This window comes from Callospermophilus lateralis, chromosome 8 (assembly GCF_048772815.1).
Source record: "Callospermophilus lateralis isolate mCalLat2 chromosome 8, mCalLat2.hap1, whole genome shotgun sequence".
Lineage (NCBI taxonomy): Eukaryota > Metazoa > Chordata > Mammalia > Rodentia > Sciuridae > Callospermophilus > Callospermophilus lateralis.
The window spans coordinates 59974343-59997955 of NC_135312.1; the positions used below are offsets into that span (position 1 = coordinate 59974343).

Here is a 23613-nt window from a genome sequence, read left to right on the forward strand (position 1 = left end):
CATCATACCCAGTGTTACATAGACTGCTCCGTGATGTAGTGTCAAACTAAATGTATTCATGCATGATCTTTAAAATCTATTACTTGTCTTTCTTAACATTGTTTCTTTATGAGTTTTTGCATTTTGGCCTGAAGGCCCAGATGGAGGTTTTGTTTGTAAGCATCATCTCTGATATGTTCTGTATCCAGAACCCAGCATCACAATGTCATTTGCGTTAGAAATATGTCAAATGCAGTCTGTGGACTGGGATGGAGCTTGATATTGTTACTGGTCTTGAGCATGCACAGACATAAAGAGATAAGAAACTCTCAGACATACAAATTACATGGGGTCAAATGAGGAGGCTATTTAAGTTATCTAGTTAAATTAGGATAAAGACACATAGCAGAGAGCATGTGGAGGAAAGGACAAATTACAGAGATGCAAATACTTGCTAAAAGAAAGGAACCTAGGATGATTGCCAGGATTTTTTGTCGGATGCTGATATCCACAGTTGTATTATTGATGAGGAACACAGAATAAAAGAAGAGTTAGAGAGGAAATACAAAGACTTCCACCTGGAGCATGCTGAATTTGAGATAATGTGCAGTGGGAAGTATCTAGTTGTATAATGACACAGATGCTGTAAAAGGTCAAGTTGATAATCAAAGAGTGTAGCAGGCTTTAATCCAGTTCTCTGTACTTAACAATATAGAAAAATACAATATCAAAGGTACAGAAAGGTAGTGTCTTCCTTTGGGAGACCCACCAGATCATCAAATGCACACATCCTTTTGCTCCCTCATTGAGGAAGGTGTGTACCACTGTCATGGACATGTGTAGACAAGGTGTGTATTAGTCACCTCAACACAGAGAATTTGAGTCTGCAGTTACAGTTGGTCTTTATTGCATTCTAGTCATGCATACCCAAGGCCTTCAAGCCAATTTACCAACTCACAGCTTCTCAACCTAGCTGTAGCTCACGTAATGATCTTAATTCTACATTATCAGGAAGACCAGCCTTAGCCCTGGTCTCATGTTATCCTTGACTTACAAACAGTTGGTTAAGTATATGGGAATGGCATGAGTGAGAGAGGTGTAAACCAGAGATAGAAATACGTGTTTGGGGTCTTGCTGCATCACGTAGGAACTATGTACTTTGGCAAGTGAATTAAGCTCTGGAAGTGTTAATGTCTTTATCATTAGGACAGCTTAGTCCTACCTACTGTACAGGACCCGTGTGACTGTCATCTGAGACAGGGAATAAAAAGGTGCCTGGTACATGGTAGGTTCTCAGTAAATGTCAGTTTCTGTTGTCTAGGGGAGGAAGACCTTGGTGTCAAGTATGGGGATGAGAGTGGTAAGACAATTATTGAACCTCATAAGGGTGAAGCTGAAGGTTCTTTGTGCTCTTCCCTCTGTCTCATCCAAGGAAGGGAGAAGACAATAACTGACAATATTTGCTTTCTTCCCCCAAACTATCCAAATAAAGTTTACCTTCTTTTCCAAAAGCCAGGCAAACAAGCAGAGAAACAAAGATTTGGACCTCATAGGCAGCTGGAAACTAAAATGCCTTACTCTCTGCATTTGTTTCAGCCTATTGATCATTTTCTTTTGCTCAGGACAGATATTGAGCATCTTTGGGTTGATGGTGAGTAAAATACTTTTGTTTCCTTTAGGTACGGATGAGAAGACACTCATCAGCATTCTGACTGAGAGGTCAAAGGCACAGCGGCAGCTGATTGCTAAGGAATATCAAGCAGCATATGGAAAGGTACAATTAGATTCCCACACTGGCAGTGGAGAGGGATGACCACTGCTCCACCACGGTTGCTCCCTCATGACCGTGCCCTCAGATCTTTTGTTCCAGGCCGATTGTAGTAGGCGTGCCCTGGGCATCCAGCCAATAACCTGGGATCTGTGTCCTGGTTTTGCTTTTAACTGGTTGAATCTAGTGTCCAAGTTCCCAGTTTTGGATTAGGCCTCAATTTCTTCACCTATAGAATAAAGAGGGTCGCCTTGGATCAGACATTCTAAGCCAGGAGTGATTTTGTTTCCCATAGGACACTTAATGGGAATGGAAGCTTTTGATTACCACATATGGGATGGGAGAGGTGGTTTTAGTTTTTAGTGGACAGAAGTCAGGAGTGCTGCTAAATATCCTCCAGTTCACAAGACAGCTCCCCACAACAACTGACCAACTAGCTGACAAATCCTGGCTTAGATTCTTTAAGTTCTCTTCTTATTCTAAAATATCTATGTAACTGTAGGTTTAATTCCTTCAGCAAATGACAACTTACCAAATTCTAGAAACCACATAAGGAGAAGTGACCTTGGTATTTGCTACACGGTTTATTTTTTCATCACCTGTTGAATATTGCTCTGTGTCAGGAGATACCTTAGACATTGGGTGCTGAGAGCCACAGCTCAGTCGGAATGGCCCCTGGCATTTTGCCAATAGTATTGGTTGAGAGGCGAGCCATTAAGATGATGCTGGATTGATTCAATTGTATTTTAGACCTTTACTGTCCGCCCTGGCTGCTACTTTGGAGTTCTCGCGCTACTTTGGAGTTCTCCCGGGGGGGATTCCTGGAGAGTTCGCATTTTTGGGGGAAGTGCTGAAGGAGGGATTTCCGGTTGGTGGTTCCTGGAGGAGCCACGTGGGTGGTTCGGGAGAGTTCCCAGGGAGCGTGTGTGGAGTGTGCTGGTGGAGTTCAGAAATAAAGTTTGTTCCTGCTTGAGTGGCTCGTGATTTGTGCCCAGCCAGACTGTGGCATTTGGGGATACACTGGCACAGACAGAAGATGCTTCCTTCTCCCATGGAGCTACAATTCTATTAGAAAAGTAATAAATGATTAACTAAAGTAAGTTCAGACATTGGTGCTATGAAAAAAATAAAGATGAGGTGATATGATGGAGGGTGACTGGTGACAGTAGGATGGTGAGGAAATGTCAGTGAGGGGTTGCCAACTTGCTCTCAACTAAGACTAAGCAATACTAAGATTCTGCCCTGCTTGTGGAAAAGCATCTCAGGGAGAGGGTATAGTAAATGCAAAATCCCTGAAGCAGAAACAAACTGGGAAAACTGTAGAAACAAAGAGTTCCAGTATGGCAGGAATACAGAATTGAAGAGGGTAGAAGAAAGAGATGAGCTGGAAAGAGGCTGAAACTGCTGGGCTTTGGGTTTTCTTTCTTTCTTTCTTGTCTTTTTTAAAAAAATTTTAATTGGTTTTTAAAAATAAATGACAGCAGAATGCAATACAACTCTTATTATACATATCTGTATATTTTCCATATCTCTGTTTCCAATTTTCCATATCTCTGTTTCTAAATAAAGTATGTTCACACCAATTTGTGTCTTCATGCATGTACTTTGGATAATGATGTCCATCACATTCCACCATCTTTGCTAATCCCTGCCCCCTCCCTTCCCCTGCCACCCCTCTGCGTTATTCCTCCCGCGCTCCCCCTCTCAACCCCACTATGAATCATCCTCCTTATATCAGAGAAAACATTTGGCATTTTTTGGGGGGTGGGGGATTGGCTAACTTCACTTAGCGTTATTTTCTCTAACTCCATCCATTTACCTGCAAATGCCATGATTTTATTCTCTTTTATTGCTGAGTAATATTCCATTGTGTATATATGCCACATTTTTTTAATCCATTCATCTACTGAAGGGCATCTAGGTTGGTTCCACAGTTTAGCTATTGTGAATTGTGCTGCTATAAACACTGATGTGGCTGTGTTTTCTTATTTTGTTGGTTTATTTGTTTGTTTATGAGAAGGGGCCTGACTGTGTTACCCAAGCTGGTTCAAGTGATCCTGCTACCTTGACCTCCCAATAGCTAGGACTGCAGGTGCCTGTCAACTAAACCTTTTTGTTTTCCTATGTTGTCCAGGCTTGGGCCTTGGGTCTTGGTACAGAGTTTACATTTTATTCTAAGGACAAAAGGAAACAATTGGAAGTTCATAAGCAAAGTTCATAAGAAGCTGGACTTCTGCAGTAATGAACTGTGAAAAGGAAAGTGTGGAAATAGAGAAAGTCAGGGTAAGGAGAAAGTCTAGTGATCATCCAAAACTAGCTCAGGCATCATCTCCTGAGATAGTCTACAGGCTCCCAGACATTAAAACTCCTTCTCAGAGGTTCCTTTATCAGACACTTAAGGCATTATAATGAAATTTTATCTTTTAAGAGCATAATATCTTAAGGATAAGGATTTTATCTCACCTTTAAATGCACAGCACAGAGCAAGTGCCTGTGAACATGCATTGAATTGAATAGATTGCAAGCATCTGGGAAAGACAGTACTTTCATATATAGGAAACATGAATGATCCATTGATCTTTCATTATTTCCAAATATGGAGGGAGATTGGAGGCAAGGGTAACAGCTATTTCTCACAGTGGAATAGAATGCAAGCATGTGAGAAAAGTTTCAGTTCCAAAGTCCTGAGTTGAGGCAAATGGTAGCAGAACTTAGCATTTAATGAAGAAAAACCCTGTTGCAATTAAAGCAGAGCAGATGACCTTTGGCTCCATTTGTTCCAGCAGGAGCATGGTCCTGCTTTGTGCCCCTGGTGGTGTGGTTGTGTGGTTCTGCATCATCATAATAGTCTGGGAGGCTGCCAGCCTCTGTGTCAGACCTAAAAACAATCAGGAGCAGAAAAAATTTTTTTCTGTATCACTCCTTTGAATCATGGAAATAGAAATCATGTTACTTTCCTTTAGGCAAGGGAAATGTACTGTACTTATGTAATGTGTGAAAACAGGGCCAAAGGATGATATCAATAAGTAATGTCCCTGCATTGCCATACAGGACTTCCCTTGCTGTCATTACCAGGAAAGGGCTTCTGCTGTCTCCCAGTCCACACCTTCACCAGAGGCAAATGACCAACCACTGTCCTCCCTTCCCCTTTGTCTTTGGAGCTTGTTGGAGTCACAGAGAAGAAAGGCACCCAGGAATAGAGCACCTAGCAGTGAAGCTGGGTGTGAATTTTAAGGCTCTTCCTCCTCCTCTTCTCCTGTCCCATCCCAAGTATTGAGAGCCTCAGGGACCCAGAAATACATTTTTAAAGTATTTTAATTGTGCATTTGTGCATATTTGTAGGGAAGAGTATGATAATTCAATACATATATGCAACACATAATGATCAAATTCCAAGTAGTTACAGGAAATGCATTTTAATATATGATTTCTAACTGTGGTTCACACAGAAATCCTCTATAAAACAAAACACTTTGGAAGCAATCATAAAATGCAGATTAATATCCATAGAAACATTTCCAGCATTTCTGTTTGTTCCCTATGTTTTCATCTGATTTTGATACTTACGTTCATCTTTTACTAGATGACTTTAGAGAAAAAAATGTTTCCTTCCTTGGTTTTTTTTTCTTTTTTCTTTTTTAGGAGCTGAAAGATGACTTGAAGGGTGATCTCTCTGGCCACTTCAAGCATCTCATGGTGGCTCTTGTGACTCCACCAGCAGTGTTTGATGCAAAGCAGCTAAAGAAATCCATGAAGGTATGAGCCCCACACAAGCAGATTCTGTGCAGGATTTGACTATGTTATCAAAAATACTGCCAGGTGCAGTGGTACACACCTATATTCCCAGCAGCTTGGGAGTCTGAGGCAGGAAAATCGTGAGTTCAAAGCCATCCTCAACAAAAGTGAGGCACTAAGCAACTCAGTGAGACCCTGTCTCTAAATAAAATACAAAATAGGGCTGGGGATGTGACTCAATGATGGAGTGCTCCTGAGTTCAATCCCTGGTACTGCCATCCACCCCCCAAATAGTGAGCTGTCTTCATTGCACAATTGAGTCTTGGGGTGGACTTGATTGCTGTTCTGGTTGTGCTCCTTAAGTGGTGGGATGACTCTAAAATAAGGGGCAGTTGTGAAACCCAAGTGTTCCTGGGCTGAAAGAATATTGTCACATTCTTACTTTATTTGTTTTTGGACATGACCAAATTCTCTGGTTTGTTGGCTTTGAAAGTAAATAACACTATCATCAGCTCCATTGCTTAGGCCAAAATCCTTATACTGTGTTTGGACCCTTATTTTCCCGTATACTTAAAAGGTCCTGAATCTATCAGGAAGTCCATTAACTCTACTCCAAAGTCCACTGAAAATATCTGCATTTCTCTCAAAATCCACCACTGCCATTCTGTTGTAAGGACAGCATCTCTTGACTGTACCATCAGTATCCCAACTCGTCTTTTTGTCTCCATGTCCTCCCACTTTGAGTCCATTCTGCATAGAACAGCCAAAATTATTTTATAAAGTTATTTTTAAATGAGATTATGCTACTCATCTGCATAAATCTCTAGTGATTGCAAATACTTAAAATCCAATCTCTGAATGACCTTCATCATCCAACTTATTTTGCTCCTGTCTGTTTCTGTGACTTTAAAAATTCTTTGTCAACTAGGGTTCCCCAGAGAAGCAGAATGACTAGGCAGGACAGCTATATTAAGATATTTATTGTAAGGAATTGGCTACACAATTGTGGGACTGAATAGAAATGTCAGTGCACGCTGACACAGCAGAACCTCTTCAGAGAAGTCTCAGCTGGGCTCTTAAGGCCTCTCAACAGATTCTATCAGACCCGCCTAGAAAGTCAAATATCTATCTAGTATCTCCTCTGGTTAACATCAATTGATAACAGATTTTATACTTCCAAAATGCCTTCACAGCAACACTTCGATTAGTGTTCAATTGAATAATGGGGACCATAGCTTGGTCAATTTGACACCTAAAACTGACCATCACACCTCCTCTTCTCTCCTCATTCAATAATGTAGCCCCAATGGCCTTTTCTCTGCTTCTTCTTTTTTTAAAAATATTTTTAGTTGTAGATGGACACAATAAATTTGTTTTATTTATTTATCTTTATGTGGTGCTAAGGTTAGAACTTGGTTCCTCACACATGCAAGGCAAGTGCTCTACCACTGAGCCACAACCTCAGCCCTTTTCTCTGTTTCTTGAACATTATAAGCTAATTTCTATTCTGCAATTCATTTACATCATGCTCCTTCCATCTGCAATGCTTCTTCTTCAGACATTTTCTACTCTCAACTCAGTTTTCTTTTTATTATTATTTTAAAATTTTTATTTGCATTTATTTTATGCCAAATTTATTTCTGGTCTGTAAGGTTTGGTTTCTTCAGTTTCTTCTGGGATATCTTTTTCTTCTGTGTCCCCTCCCCTTCTGATTTATGAATAATTTATTTCTTTTGAGTAAGGACCATCTCAGCTTGGCAAGGGGAGCAGATGTATGGGCTAATCCCACCATGAGCTTGATAAGTGTGGTGCCCATCCTGGGTGCTTTGTTCACCTGGATGTATTCAATGACCAGAGAAACTACACGAAAATGCCTAACCTTAGCAGCACTCTGAATTTTAAAGCATACACAGCGAAAAATTTAGCACCCTTTTTGGATCCCTGACTGAATAGCCCTACTATTAGACCTGGCACCCCTACAAACTCCATCATTATAATGTCAGCATACCACACATTGCAGTTTTTGTTGCTCCTCCTTTTAAAAAAGTATATTATGGGACTGGGGATGTGGCTCAAGCGGTAGCGCGCTCGCCTGGCATGCGTGCGGCCCGGGTTCGATCCTCAGCACCACATACAAACAAAGATGTTGTGTCCGCCAATAACTAAAAAAATAAATATTAAAAAATTAAAAAAAAATATATATATATTATTATTTTAATGGTACTAGGGATTGAACCCAGGATGGCACAGCCTTTAAAATAAAACCTTTTATTTATTTATCTATTTATTTATTTATTTGTTTGTTTGTTTGTTTATTTTTGGTGAGACAAAGTCTTGCTAAGTTTCCAGGATGGCCTCAAACTTTCAATTGTCCTGTCTTAAGACTCCTGAGTCACTGTTTAATTATAGGCATGTGCCATCAGGCCTGGTACATATTGCTTCTTCAAAGTGACATCTTTCAGATCCTGGTTGCTTTTCAGGTATATGCATACCCTTGGCCTGGACAGTTTCACAGATGGTCTTAAAGTAGACATGAAGTCTTGAACCTGTTGATTTGCAGGTTTCTGTGAGGTTTTCTGGGTCAAGTGAATAGCAAATATTTCATCTACCACCTCAAGTCATATACAGGAAAAGCCAGGGTTTGTTTGTTTGTTTGTTTGTTTTGTTTTATTTTGGTATCAGAGATTGAACCCAGAGGGGCTTTACCACTGAGTCACATCCCCAGCCCTTTTTTAATTTTTTATTTTGAGACAGGGTCTCGCTAAATTGTTGAGGTTGGCTTTGAACTTGTGATCCTCCTGCCTCAGCCTCCCTATTCTTTGGGATTACAGGCAGGCAGGCACCATCAGCCTGGCCAGTGTTCTTTCTTTAATTGCATCTTTTGTTATTTAAAAGGCAAACCTGGAGCTGTGGTATAGCACAGTGGTAGAGCGCTTGCTTAGCATGTATGAGGCACTGGGTTCCATCCTTAGCACCATACAAAAACAAATAAATAATATAAAATTAGTGTGCCCATCTACAACTAAAAATATTTAAAATATCAATATTTAAAAATAATTAAAGATATTTAAAAAATATTTACAATTAAAAATATTATGCCCATATACAACCAAAAAATTTAAGAAAAAGGAAAATATTTTTTAAAAAGACAAACCTCCCTCATGACAAGGAACCTCATCAGTCTTAGCCTGTATCTTCTGATACTAGAATAGTCTAAAATGAAGTAGGTGCTTAACATGTTTATTGATAGGAAGGAAAGAAAAAGAAAAAAGGTGTCCAGGTGTGAGACCATATTCTGCCCTTTCATCAAGGATAGGAGTTATTTTCTTTTCTGTGGAATAGGTGTGCTCATCTGAGAAGCAGATGGCAAATTGGAATTAGATGTAAAGAGATTTGTTGTGAGAAGATCTCTGGAGGACAAAGAGGAGACAGAGCAGGGGAAGTGGGTGAACCTTCAGACTGCAATGCAGGTCTGCCACCTGTGAAAAAAGAGATGGAAGAAAATAGGTTCAAATTAGAAGAACTTCAGTGAATAATGCAGCTCTGAGAAAGCTTGACAGGCTGATGGGGAGCACTTGAGCAAAGACTGCCCTTTACAAGAGTCCAAGGTTGGAGAGAAATGGCCCAGCTCCAGAACCTCTGTTCTGATCAGTCCTTGGCCAACTGCAGCATGGAACGAGCACAACATATTTTTGTGCGGGGGGATGGAGGAGTTACTGATGATTGAACTCAGGGGCACTCAACCACTGAGCCACAGCCCCATTTTGTATTTTTATTTAGAGACAGGCTCTCACTGAGTTGCTTAGTGCCTCACCATTGCTGAGGCTGGCTTTGAACTTGCGATCCTCCTGCCTTAGCCTCCCAAGCTCCTGAGATTACAGGCGTGCACTACCATGCCTACATTTTTGAACTAGCAGATCCAAAGTTGTGGCAGTTGCAGGCTATTAGCCTACTACATTCTTTGCAGCAAATACTCTGTTAAGTGAAATGAAGCCATGTGTCTCTATGACTACCACATGAAGAGAGGTTAGCAGGCATAATAGTAAGGATTAGATATACCAGGAAGTATTAGAAAAAGTTTATGTGAAAAATTCCAAAGTAAGCAGTTCAGAACTGAGTATTGTGGCACCACCATTATCAAATAGGACCCTGCCATCTCAAGGCCTTGCCATCTTTAGCTCATGATTTCTACTTATTGCTTAAAGATTGCAACTCAAGATCCATCCCTTGTATCTTCATCCCCATCAACTAAATAAGAAAGGAAAAAGAAGATTTCATTCCCTCCGAGGACATTCCCAATACATGGACATGATACTTGTATATACATCTGATTGGCCAGCATTTAGTTATATAGATAAACTTTGCTGCAAAGGCAACTGAGAAATATAGCTTTTATTTGGATAGTTAGGGGCCAAATTAAATATTGGAGGATCTATTTCCAAGCAACAAAGACAAAAGAAGTTGGGGGCAACTAGGAATCCCTGCTTCAGAAGGACAGAGCTCAGTCTCTGCTCACATGTCTCATTGGCCCTATTTGCTCAAGTATGATTGTAAATGGCTTCCCTTGGAATCACAGTGGGATTCAGTGACCTTGGTATAAATAAGGCTAAGGGGGCAACTAGTTTCTAAGCTGGTCAGACCCATGATACAGATTATTGAGGATGTGAAAACCTCCATGTGTGAAAAGAGTGATACATGCTAATCCACCCAGCACAGGGGTGCAGGAATAAGCTCATTTAAAAGGCTTGGAGAGGCCTTTCAAAACATAGTGGCATGATTGAACGCCCAGTGGGGTTAATCCTATTAGACTATCACTTCTGATCTTTAATGACACAGGCTTTTTCCTTTATATGCTTTCTTCCTAGAATTATTCAATTGATTTTTGCACTAGCCTAGGAAATTTTCTTGAAAAATTTGGTCAGTTTACTCCAGATGCCTCATATCATTTTAACACCAAAATGTAAGGAAAATTAGAAAACTACTTTAGAGTCATATGAGATCTCATATTGATTTACTCAAAAGTATTCTTTCGTCTGTATAAAATAAGATATTTAGACTGAAAAGCATGAAATTGAGTTTTTTAAGTGTTCTAAAAATTAGATTCCCGTTGGCTTTTTAGGGTGCTGGAACAAATGAAGATGCCTTGATTGAAATTCTAACTACTAGGACAAGCAGGCAAATGAAAGAGATCTCTCAAGCCTATTATACAGGTAATCCTCTTTCTACTTACCTATACCACTGTTCATATATAGGAGCCAAGGTGCTTTTACCATAATTCCACCAATCTCTTCACAAGGCATTTTGAGAAAGCAGGAGTTATAGAAAGGAGGGTACATCCAAAAATGGGTTGTGGATTTTTAGAAAACATTAGAATATGATATGAGCTAGAAACTGCTGCATAACAATGACATTAACATTTTACATTTATAATATTCCAGCTGCAGTGGAATTTACTTTCAGCGATCACTTAATTGAATGAACCATTTTCATCAATGTAAGAGACTCAAATCATTGTATATTACTATTATATGTTAAAATCCACTCAGATTAGACTCATGATTTTCTGTAGGGGAAATGAGATGGGCTATTTAGAGGATATGTTAACATGTGGACTCAATATAGTTAACTTAAGTCCTAAGTTCTATTAAAGTCTTTACAGTGCAATTCTGACTCCACACACATAGTGTGACTTCACATGTTAAGTGGCAGTACTTATAAGACTGACCTTGCTTTAGACACCATCCTACAAACTCAGGGATTCCTCAGGCTGCTCAGGGTTCTACAAATCCAGGGTTCTCATTGCCCCTTCATGTTCAATATCTTGATAGAATGACTAACAGAACTCAAGAAAGTGTTCTACTTACAATTATAGTTTTATTACAAAGGATACAAATCAGAGCCATTCCAATGAAGACACATAGGGAATCGTCTGGAAGAATCCAATGTGAAGCTTCCCCCCTTCCAGGCCATAGATATGTAATTACCAACCAGAAAACTCAGTTGATCATTGGTATCCATAGTTTTTATAGAGGTTTTATTTCATAGGCATGCATGGTTGATTGAATCATTATTCAAGCGATCTAACTCCATCTGCAGCCCCTCCATTTCCCAGATGGGGCTGATGTCATGGGGCTCAAAGCCTCAACCCTCTAAGCACATGGTTGATTTTTCTGGTGTGACTGCCCTCTATTATGAGTCATCTAGTTAGCATAAACTGAGGGGACCACCATGAATAAATAACAAAGACACTCTAATCACTTGGAAAATTCTAAGGATTTAGAGGTTATCCCCTCTGGACAAGAGACAAAGACTGGCTCAATTCTTTATTATACCAGAGCCTCCTATAACCTTCTCCAGGTACTTTAAGGGAGCCATGTTTTCTAAATTTGTGTCACTGGAAGGTCAGCTGTGTATCAAAGGAGTTTTTGCTATGTGAGAAGCTCAAAGAACAGGTATCCTGGACCTCAGATGGGAATTAGAGAGATTACTTTGGGAAATTCTCATATAAGGTAAATACCTTAATGACAGGTGACTATTTTATTATTGATGTACTAGTTAGAAAAATATATACAGCATGGATATTGTAATAGAGAGAGTTTAATATTGAGAATTGCTTCTCTAATATGGAGAAATGAAAACTCAAGATGGAAACACAGTGGGTAATACAGTATATAACCCTCAGCACTGGGACAACAAAGGGAGGAGGTTGAAGTCATCTGAAACTAAGAGGGACATCACCTACCTAGTGTTAGTACCTCCATGGCTCAGAGGACAGGCATAAGGAGGAGTCCAGACCTCTGGGAACAGGAGTCCATCTGGCTGTAACTTAACCGTGCAAATGTCATTTCTAGGAGATAATTGCTTCTTCCAGGGTGAAAGGTTTTTGCTGGGTCAACACTGACATGAATAGCAGGCAAATATGCCTCTACTTCCCCTACTCGACCCTAACAGGAATGGGTGAATTTGAAGTAGATAGAAGAATTGCTTGTTAATAGGCATGATAAGTATTTAAAATATTTGATTTAAAATATTTCAGCTCAACAAGTTTAAATATTTAAAAAATATCAGCAGAGCCAAATGCTCTATCCAAGTGGCTTGTTACTGCCTGGTGCCTCTGAGAAGCTCACTGTTCTATGAGCAGATCTGTCTTTGATAGCTCCCTGTAACCTAGCATTTGTGTACCAAATATCCCAGGATGTAAGTTCTACGAGTAGGGATTCTGTTTTGTTCTCTGCTCTATCCCCAGTGATTAAAATAGTGGAAAGTTAAGTTCAAATATTTATTGAATGAATGTCTTCAATGGATGTTGAATTGGAGATCTTAAGAGCCAAGTGAAAGTTGAAGCATTTAGGACTATGTTTTGCAAATAAATATAACAAATGATAGTAGCTCAAAGTTACCACGTCTCTTTTTCTATGTGAATTAAGCGAAGGCTATAAGAAGTAAAACTGCAGCTAGGTTGCTTTGATGACTGAAAACCAAGGAGGAAATAGTCTCAATCCTGTAGAGTCAAGCTTTATAGAGATTCAGGACACAGCACAGCCTGAGGGACCCAGCTGTTTTGTCACTGCCTCTGTCCCTGTCATTGTTGTTTCTGAGGGTCTTGACACTACCAAGAAGCTTCTTTTTCCTTACCAAATAATGTTTGGCTACCCAAGGCTTATATTTGTACATGGTGTTGGGTTATTCCTATCTTATTTTCTGCCTTTTTTTCTGGGGATCTTTCATTTCTTTGTTATTCTAATGTCTTTGCCTCTTTTTCTGTGTAGCTCACTCCATACAAGATTAGATTCAATGGGTTCAGGAAGACTGTGATAGGGAGCTTTCTTTTCGGCAAAGTTCTCTCATCAGGTCACCTCTTAGCTGTTGGCCATCTGTAATGCTGGTGCCAATCCTGTTGCAATCAGCTGGAGTGAGTATCATGTAATGTGAAGTGGTGATCCATGCGTAAAAAATTCATCAAAGCAGACTATCCATAAAGAGACCAGGCATCTCGAATAGCTTATCTGGTACAGTGACATAATAGTCTAATAAAGAGAGAGCAGAATACTGGACTTTCCCCAGAATTCTAAAGTTAACATATCTGAGAAAAACTGAATCAGGGATCAAGAACTCATCTGTGTTCAGGTGCCTACAGTGTTAAAATCTCATGTTCATTTTTCTAAAATGCCTCAAAATGGATAAAGTAGTTGTCAACTTGGGTTGAAATCATTTTCATTTTAATAGTCTAATTTTCTGTAAAATATCTGGGATAAAGGTAGGCAAGGGGAGGCTACATGAAATAACTAGAAAGCCTCATCTAGAGCATTCTAAAATTACAAAATATTTCCTCAAATTCTATAAAATAAAATCTTCATTCTTTAACTTGACGTTTTTAAGTTTAAAAAAATTCTAACTAAACTGATGTTTAACTCCAACAACATAATGGCTTAGATATAATGGTGGCTGCTAAATGTTATTATCATTCAGATAAATAATTTACATTTATAATGGATTTAGCTTATATGAATTGCTTTGAAAAATTATAGATTTCATTTAAAAGATACTGAAATTACACTAAGGAAGTTTCCATTTCAGCACAGTTTTTCTATTAGATAATGTCATATTACTTTCTATAATTGTCTTTCATTGCTTTAAAATGATGAGCATGCATATGGCTAATTTATATAGAGTTCTTGAGAATGATGCAGACAGTTCAGATTGCCACCTGGTGTCACCTATGTCCAGACGTGTGTATTGACTAAAAGAAGCTGACTGTTTCCTGGATGGATCAGAACAGAGAGTTAAGATTCATGGGCAGAGGCTGGGTGTAACTCAGTGACAGGGTATTTGCCTAGCATGCAGAAGGCCCTGAGTTTGATCCTCAGCACTGCCAAATGAGATGGAGTGATACAGTTACTGTATATCATAGGCCGTGCAAAGGGTGATATAACTAGTTCATACTAAAATACATGAACATCCAGTTGTCATTTGTTAAGGGAAAATAATGTTTTAGCACAGCTTTCTTATTTTTGAGCAATATTAGATATAACTTAGATATATTGGTTAAGATTGAGATTGGGTTCAACAAAAGAGAAACATTACAGGGGCTTACATAAGATAGAAGATTATTTCTATTATATGTAGAAGTCTGGAGATGGGCAATTCTAAGACTGGTATGATAGTTCCCAGAACTTTCAGGATCACAGGCCCTTCCTGATTAGTGTTTTTTTTTTTTTTTTTTTTTTTTTGCCATGGCTTAGATGCAGTCCTTATCTTTATAGTCCAAGCTTCAGGTATTAATCCACATAGAATTTTTTAAAAAATGACCTGCAGCTTCATCCTTTCACCTTGGAAAAGCTGCTAAACTATTAATCACCGTGTGACCCAACAGGGCCACTCCTGGCTTTCTTTATTTAGAAGGTTCATAACCAACTTCAGTGATAAAGTTGGTAAGGCCAAGTATGAGATGTATTCACAGGCGTGTTAGAGAGGAAGTGATTCAAGTCATATCTCAAGGAGGGACTAAGCCAAGCATGGCCTATCACTTTAAGGAAATTTCCCAGAGAAGTCACATATGTCTGCACACATTTCACTGTGAAGAACTTAGTTATGGAGCTGTCCCTAGATACGAGGGAAGCTGAGAATGGAATTTGGGGGTTACGCACATTGTATCTTGCTAAAAATTAGGTTTCTGATAATATGAGGGAAGGAGCTAATAGAAATTGGAAGGGGAACTAGCAGGTTTCCACCCTCTATGTTCCTTGGTTCCAGGTCAAATGAAAAGGACCAGATTTGTTCCTAAGTGGCTTTTATTCTTGTTCTTTTGCATCTATCGCAACACAGAGTTGTCTCCATCTCACACAATTAGGGCACCCAGAAGTTAAATAAAAATGCAAGGTTTATTTGATCAGATACTCATTTCTTGCTAATGTGGGCATTTATACTCTTATTTGCTTGAAAGTAATATTTTTCAAATATTAATTTCATTCTTATTTGATTTCAGTATATAAGAAGAGTCTGGGAGATGACATTAGCTCTGAAACATCTGGTGACTTCAGGAAAGCTCTGTTGACTTTGGCAGATGTAAGGTTTTATTTTTTGCTGTTAAACTGTTTAATAAGCTGCATGCTCAATAATAATTCTTAGGCAGTTAAAAAAAACAACAACCCTGAGACAATGAGACTGCAATTTTCCTTATGAAATGATTCAGTCATGTTTACATTTGCATTGTCAACAAAATGTTTAACCAAGAACATAAAAACACCCATGGTAGTGTAGCAAAATAAAATCTTGTCTGGTTCTTTATGGATTAGAAGCATTTTGACTAGATTTCAGAATACATTAGAAAATGTCCTAATAAATCACCTGACATAAAGTAATTGTTTTTCATTTCTGTTATAAGTGTCTCCATTTTTAGAATATGCTTATTTCCTTCTGAACTCCAAAGATATTTATTTCTTAGAAGTTAAGTGAGAAGTATGATACATGAGATATTTTCAGATACGGGTATTAAATTCAGAAATGAGTATCAGTTTCAGAATTTAAAAAAAAATGACCTGCAGCTTCATCCTTGTCACCTTAGAAAAGCTGCTAAACCATTAATCATTGTGTGACCCAACGGGGCCACTCCTTTTTTATTTAGAAAGCTCATAACTTCAGTGATAAAGTTGGTAAGGCCAAGGATGAGATATATTCACAGGCATGTTAGAAAGGAAGTAGTTCAAGCCATATCTCACCAACTTCTTTCAACTGATTTTCACCGCTCCTAATGTGTGAGAAAATCCCAATCATAGCCTCATCCTGACGGCTAAACAGCACTTGTTCAAGTGAGCTATTTAGTCACTGGGAAATATTTATCCTAATTATGGCTTCAATTAAAATGCTGAAAACCTTATTAATATTGAACCCAGCACCCCAAGTTTATGAAGCATTGCTGCAAACATCTGCTCTCAGAGGCATATGAATATGAGATGATGTACCCACAGAGGGTGGTAGAGGAGGGCTCCAGGGCAGGGCTTTAAACTCAGAGCTGAGCTCTCCTCATGCCTACTCACTCTCTGTCTCTGAACAAGTTACTTCAAAAGCTTTTGAGCATTAGTTTTCACTTCTGTGAAATTGAAGTATTGATAATACCAACCCCTGAGGTGCTATAAGGAAAAAGAGTATGTGCAATACTTAAAACATAGAAAGTGATTAATACATGGTGATAATAGTTCCTCTTATTAAGGCTAATAAAAATTAGACTTTTATTATTGGAGCAGAGTGCTCAATTGAAAGAGAACAAGAAGAAGGCAAACTAACAACTGCAGAGGTCAGCCCCTGCATACCAAAGAGATCAGGCAAAAAATCAGACAGGTGTACAAGAACCTAATGTTTGAAAATGGAAACAAAGTCTTAGAGCCAAAAGTTTTGTTCACCTATAATTTTCAAAATAATTCAGGCAATCTGTTTTCCCTTTCTGTTTTTCATTTTTCTATAATGTGCTAAAGTACTTGTTCATAACCGGACATGCACACCTCACTACCGAGAATTCAGTATTAGAGTTGGTAACTCCGAAGTCCAGAGTCATATTTGCTCTCATTTGTGGAAATTAGAGATGAAAAACAAAAAGGGCAGGGGGGTATCATGAAATAAGTGGGAGACCAGGAGAGTAGAAGAAAGGGACCAGGGGAGAGAGGGGGAAAGGAAAATGTAAATATTCCCATACACCCTTCTTCCCCGCTCAGTTTCTAGCAATCTTGTGTTAATGTGGTCCAACTGTTACAGTTGCTGAGTGGATACTGACGTCATTATTAACTGAAGTCTACGGTTTGCTCTTGCTCTTTTACAGTTCTAAATTTTTTCTTTTTTCTTTTTTTTTTTTTTTTTGGTACCAGGGATTAAACCCAGGGGCACTTAACCACTAAGTTTGCTCTTGCTCTTTTACAGTTCTAATTTTTTTTTTTTTTTTGGTACCAGGGATTAAACCCAGGGGCACTTAACCACTAAGTCACATTCCCCAGCCCTTTTTATTATATTTTTGAGACAAAGTCTTCCTAAGTTGCTCAGAGCCTCGATAAATTGCTGAAGCAGGCTTTGAACCTTTGATCCTCCTGCCTCAACCTCCCAAGCCGCTGGTATCACAGGTGTGCAGCACCATGCCCAGCAATTTCTATGGTTTTTGACAAATGGGCAATGTCATACATCTGCTATTACAGTATCATACAGAATAGTTTCACTGCTCTAAAAGTCCTCTGTGGTCTGCCTGTTTATACCTGCCTCCCCCTTATCCCTGGAAATCACTGATATTTTGCTATCTATGTAGTTTTGCCTTTTTTTCAAATGCCCTATAGTTGGAATCATATACTGCATAGTCTTTTCTGACTGGCTTCCTTCACTTAGTTATATGCATTTAAGTTCCCTCCACATCTGTTCATTTCCATATGGGTCATGTCTTTTTATCACTGAATGATATTCTATTGTATGGAATATTTGTTTCACTGAGTGGAGGACATATTGGTTGATTCCAAATTTGAGGAATTAAAAATAAAACTTCTATTAAACATTTATGTGAAAGTTTTTATGTGGACTTGTTTTCCACTCATTTCAGTAAATATCAAGGTGTGCTATTGTGGTATCATACAGTAAGAACTTATTTAGTAATGTAAGAAATTACCAAACTGTCTTCTAAAGTGGCTATACTATTTTACATTCCCACTGGCAATAAGAATCCAAGTTCCCATTGTTCCACATCCTCACCAGTATGTGGTGTTGTCAATGCTTAGGATTTTAGCCATTCTAATAGATATATGGGGGCATATTACTGTTTTAATTTGCAATTTCCTGATGGAATGTGATGGTGAACATTTCTTCCTGTGCTTTCTTGCCGTCTGTACCTTTTTTTAAAATTGGTTGTTCAAACCATTACAAAGCTCTTGACATATCATATTGCATACTTTAGATTCAAGTGGGTTATGAACTCCCATTTATACAGATTGCAGAATCACATCGGTTACACATCCACATTTTTACATAATGCCATATTAGTAACTGTTGTATTCTGCTACCTTTCCTATCCTCTACTATTCCCTCTCCCCTCCTCTCCCATCTTCTCCCGTCTGTACCTTTTTGACAAAGTTTCTGCTCAGATCTTTTTCTCATTTTTTGATTAGGTTGTTTGTTATCTTACTGAGGTTTAAGAGTCCTTTATATATTTGGGACATAAATCCTTTATCAGATATGTTTTGTAAATATTTTCTTGGTGGCTTATCTTTTTATCTTCTTAACACTTCTGAATATTCAGAGGAGGTTGAAGCCCCCAAATTTAGGTGATTTGCTATAGATATTATGACAAGTCAATGGCACAGCCAGAACTGGAGCTTGGAATCCCCAATTCCTCTCTGTTTCTTGGCCTCTGCCAGAGGAAAACCACCAAGATGTCCTGCTGGTTGGGGTAATGAGTGTTAGAATCTTCTGTCCTCAAAGGATTGACCTTATTTTTATCATCCCTATTTAGGGTAGAAGAGATGAAAGCCTGAAAGTGGATGAACATCTGGCCAAAAAAGATGCCCAGGTCTGTAACAGAGCAAAGAAAATGTCTCCTTTAACTGTTCTCCCCCTTCCTGTAGACAGGATGGTACCATCCAGAGCTGTTCACTCCTCTGCTGTCAGGGCAGCAGCCTGGAGACAGGGGCTCACCCCACCCCAGCCTCTGCCTCTCCCACAGAGATGATCATTCCCTTGGCTCCTGCTACCCCAACCTCCAGATTTCTAGTCTGCTAAAAGTGAGAGTCTTAGATAACAGATGATCTCACTGACCTCTAAAAGAAACTAAAGCCCCCACTCCTCTCATCCCACCCCCTGAAAAAGAGAGAGAAAGAATTTTGTCTGTTACGACACATAAGTCTTCTTCTCCTTGTCGATAGATTCTCTATGATGCTGGCGAGAACAAATGGGGCACAGATGAAGATAAATTCACTGAGATCCTGTGTTTAAGGAGCTTTCCTCAACTGAAACTAAGTATGGACTCACAATCCTTTTTTTTTTTATATTGTTCTTGCAAAGTTTTTAGGTTCAATATACAGGTTTTGGGAAATGCCGTTAAAAATTATAAACTCTGTTCCGGTTTATGTATCAACATTTCAGGAAACAAACCAGGCAAGCTGTATTCTAACTCAAGGCAGTGCTCACTGACGCTCCTCTTTGTTTTTCCCTAAAGACCAAGTAGATTACTTAGTGAGTCATGGGAAATAGCTGGTAGAAGGAGATGGCAGAGAAGAAAAGAGAACAGAAAGGGGTGGAGGAGCCTGGCTCCTTGCTGCCACCCCACCTCTCTGTAGTTTGCCACTTTCCAGAAAAACCAGGCATTGCACATGAATTTTTGTTGGTTGATTAATGCTGAGTCATGTCCAGCTCTCTCTGATATGAAAGCAAATAGGAGAATGAGGAGGACCAGCTCTTTTTGTCAGAGCGACAGTTATGTAGAGCTGCTGAGCACCTACCCTCTCCACATGCATCTCCCCCAAATGGCAGCAGCCAGAAGCCTGAACTGCCTTGATTGTGAACATCTTTGACTGTGGCTTCGAGGTGTCAGGTTAGAGAGCATCCATGGTGCCTGACTAACCTTATGTTGAGCTGTTGGAAAAATGAGGAAACATAAGGTTATTACTATGACTTTTCAATTCTAAAATGAGTCCTTCCTTAATTTTGGCATGAGCTGATTTTGAAATTATAAACTCTGTTCCAGTTTATATTATAAACTGTTCCAGTAATGGTGGATATATATTAATATATTTGTTTGAAAAATAAAAATTAAATGAATCCAGATATCTCCCTGAAAGTTTTTTTTTTTCCTCAAAATTTACTTGGTTTATAAAATATGCTTGTATACTTGGTGACATATGTACAAGTTTTGCTTGGGGCAAATACTGATCAAGAAATTCAAATGCCTTCTGGTGGATGTAAAAATAGGCCATGCTGCCTTAGGAAATGGTTCTCTCAGCACAAAGAAGTTTTTATGATTAAGACTTAAATTATTGAAATCTTAATCATTAAGATTTTTTTTATCAGATAAAACATTGGACTAATGACCACAGAATTATTTCCCAGGGGCTGCTATGATTTTAAAAAGACCATAATTAAATTAGTTATCATTTAAACTTTCAGGTAATTTTAAATGCTTCAGCCTAGGAGGAGGGAAGAGAGATCACTGAAGTTCATATTTTATTGTATTCAAAGGAGTTTTTGAGCTTGCTACTTGGTCTGCTGCATAACAAATTTGAAAACTGAAATATATTCAAGTGTGGTCAGTTGGGATACTTTAAATATTTTTGTGGTACTACTTTTTAGCATTTGATGAATACAGAAATATTAGCCAGAAGGACATTGAGGACAGCATTAAAGGAGAATTATCTGGGCATTTTGAAGACTTACTGCTGGCCATAGGTAAGCCCCAGAGTGCTAATAAACAGAATTACTTTGCACTTCTTTTAACTCAGTCAAGGTGAGCTCCTTTCATGTAAGAATCCTGACTGATCATCTTTATGCTCCCCACAGCCTCCAGCATAGTCTATGGTAGAAACAATTGACTCAACAAATATTGTTAAATGATGCATGAAGAAGTAATCTTTTTACCTCTTACTTTGCCTTTTAAATTTATATTTGGCTTGTCGCTATGTTTAGATTGTAGTCTCCTTAAGAGCTAAAATATTACGTTTCTACTGACATTTTTATTAAGGCTTGTTGAAAACTAAGACTTAAGCCAATTTGGTATTTCACTGTATTTGGTTATTTTTGAAAGATGTCAGTAGTCTCCCAGAGTAGAACCAAGGTCAACTTGAGGTCTCTTCTTCTGTGGTTGAGTTAGCAGGGGATATGTCAAAAAGAAAGTAAATTTCAGGCTGGACCTGTTACTGTTTAGACACATGCATTAACAGGCAGTCAAAAACACAGTTATATAAGCATGAAGTCTCAGCAGTATGTCCTTTCAGGCACCAGGAAAGAACCTTGCAAGAAAGGTACATTCAAAGGGATGAGATACTGCTCAAAGAGAGGATTCTTGCATATGTTGAAAGCAGGATTCCTAATTCAACAAGCTTCAGATGTGGGGCTTTCAGGATTTGCTGGATTAACCCATAGATAGCTAAATGGTGCTAGGAGATAAGATCTACTTGGAGGAAGGAGGTCAATAGGGGGATGCCCTGGAAGCATTTACATGTTCCCTGGCACTTTTTCTATGTCTCTGCTTCCCAGTGCCATAAGCTGAGCAGCTTTCCTCTGCGCTGTCCTTCTACCATGACATTCTACGTCACCTTGGGCCCAGAGCAATGGAGTCAGCTGACCACAGACTGGAACTTCTAAGATTTGTGAACCCAAAGGAAACTTTTCCTTATTGGGTCTGTTGGTCTCAGTGCCAAAAAGCTGACAATACAAGACAGTTATGTTTATGGTGGCCACTGGGCTTACCCCATACTCCTCCATGGTGCCAACACCTGGAACACACATCTTGTTATTTCAGCAGAGAGAAGCAGTTTCTAATGTCCATCACAGTAATTCACAGCACCTCTGGTGACTATGTTCCTATGTTACTAAGTTATTCCAGGGTATTCGACAAGTTATTTCCCTCTGAAGTAGAGCCTAGGATTCATTATTTAGATGTTAATGTTTACCCCTGGAGGGTGAACTCCTAATTAGACTAACTTAAATTTTATTTTTAAATAACTTATCATATTCTGGGCACTGTGCCAAACTCTTTATAAATATTAACAAATTTAAGCCTCATAATAATCCTGTGAAATAGGTACTATTATTATCCCCTTTGTGGAGATGGTAAATCTAAGGCACAAAGAGATTAGGTGACTTCCCCAGGTTACCTGGGAGAGCTGGGATTCTACCTCAGGCCGTTAGGATCCATAGTTTGTGATGTGAACCAACCATCTGAGGTGCTGCAGTGGAGACACAGACTTAAACACAGTCTGTGCTATAGTATTTTAAAGTAAATGACAGAAAATGTACTAGAGAACAAGCATCCTCGAAGTTCCAGGCTCCATTCTAAGGGCTTCCTCCACATATGATATTTCACTTCTGTCTTTTCAGTGCCAAGAATAGAGCTCTTTACCCAAATGCTAACTCAAAACAACAACAACAACTTTTAACTCAGACCTGTTAAAAGATAATCCAAGAAAGGGAAAAACTTTTAATTAAAAAAACTTAAAATTAGTTTTCATAATTAGTTCAGAAAAGGTTCCAGTGACAACAAGGTAGCCAGTTACTTTTTTTCCCCCGTTTCATATTGTGAATCTTTACATTAATTTTGCTGTTTTGCCTGCTCTTGCTAAACTGTAATATTGGAAAAACTTTCTTGAGATGAACAAACCCTCACTCACTGAGTGTTAATTAGCCTTCTGCCACTGCAACAGAATATCTGAGATAATCAATTTAGAAAAAGGAGAGGTTTATTTTGAGTTTTAGAAGTTTAGTCCATGGTCACTTGGGCCTGTGGCATTACTATATATCATGGTGAGAGTCATGGTGGCAAAGGAGGCCTAATCACCTTATGGCAGCTAGAAAGCAAAGAAAGAGAAGGAAGGGGCTGGGGTCCAATAATCCTTCAAGAACACTTAACTTCCTCCCACTAAGATTCCACCACCTCCCAAAACTACCATAGCTAGAAACTAGGTCTAACATGTGGGATTTCAGGGGACATTTCAGATATGAGCTGAAAGGCATTCTTGGAAGTATATATTGAATGGGAGCATTAAATTTAGGCCATAATGTACATTATTTTATCAATTAAAATTTTAAAAAGACTTAGAATTCAACAATTCAACTTTTTTTTTTTTTTTTTTGTACTATGGATTGAACCCAGGGCACTTTACCACTAAGCTACATCCTAAGTCTTCTTTTCCTTTTTTTTTGGAGAGCAGGTTGCCCAGGCTGGCCTGAACATGCCATCCTCCTGCCTCAGTCTCCCGAGTCACTAGGACACTAAGATTACAGGCATGCTGCATCATGCTCAACTTCAACTAGTTTAAATTTTGAAATATGTCACATTTTAATTCACTATATCAGAATACAACTGGAATGAAACATTTTTAGAATTTTTTCATTGAAATAATAAATAAATTTTTTGAGATATAATTTACATACCATAAAATTCACCCGAAGTGTGC

General features: G+C 38.7%; 1 protein-coding gene across 2 annotated transcripts in view; it reads left to right on the forward strand.

Annotated features, from left to right (window-relative positions):
* Positions 1–23613, forward strand: part of Anxa3 (annexin A3) — a 65965-nt gene that overhangs the window by 24205 nt on the left and 18147 nt on the right. Inside the window, exons 4-10 of one of the 2 annotated variants that reach the window (XM_076864466.2) lie at positions 1659–1753; positions 5390–5503; positions 10602–10692; positions 15468–15547; positions 18960–19016; positions 19369–19462; positions 20792–20887. In XM_076864466.2, coding sequence (XP_076720581.2) covers positions 1659–1753; positions 5390–5503; positions 10602–10692; positions 15468–15547; positions 18960–19016; positions 19369–19462; positions 20792–20887 — 627 coding nt within the window. The remainder of the gene's footprint in view (positions 1–1658; positions 1754–5389; positions 5504–10601; positions 10693–15467; positions 15548–18959; positions 19017–19368; positions 19463–20791; positions 20888–23613) is intronic. The other variant, XM_076864467.2, reaches the window with a different exon arrangement.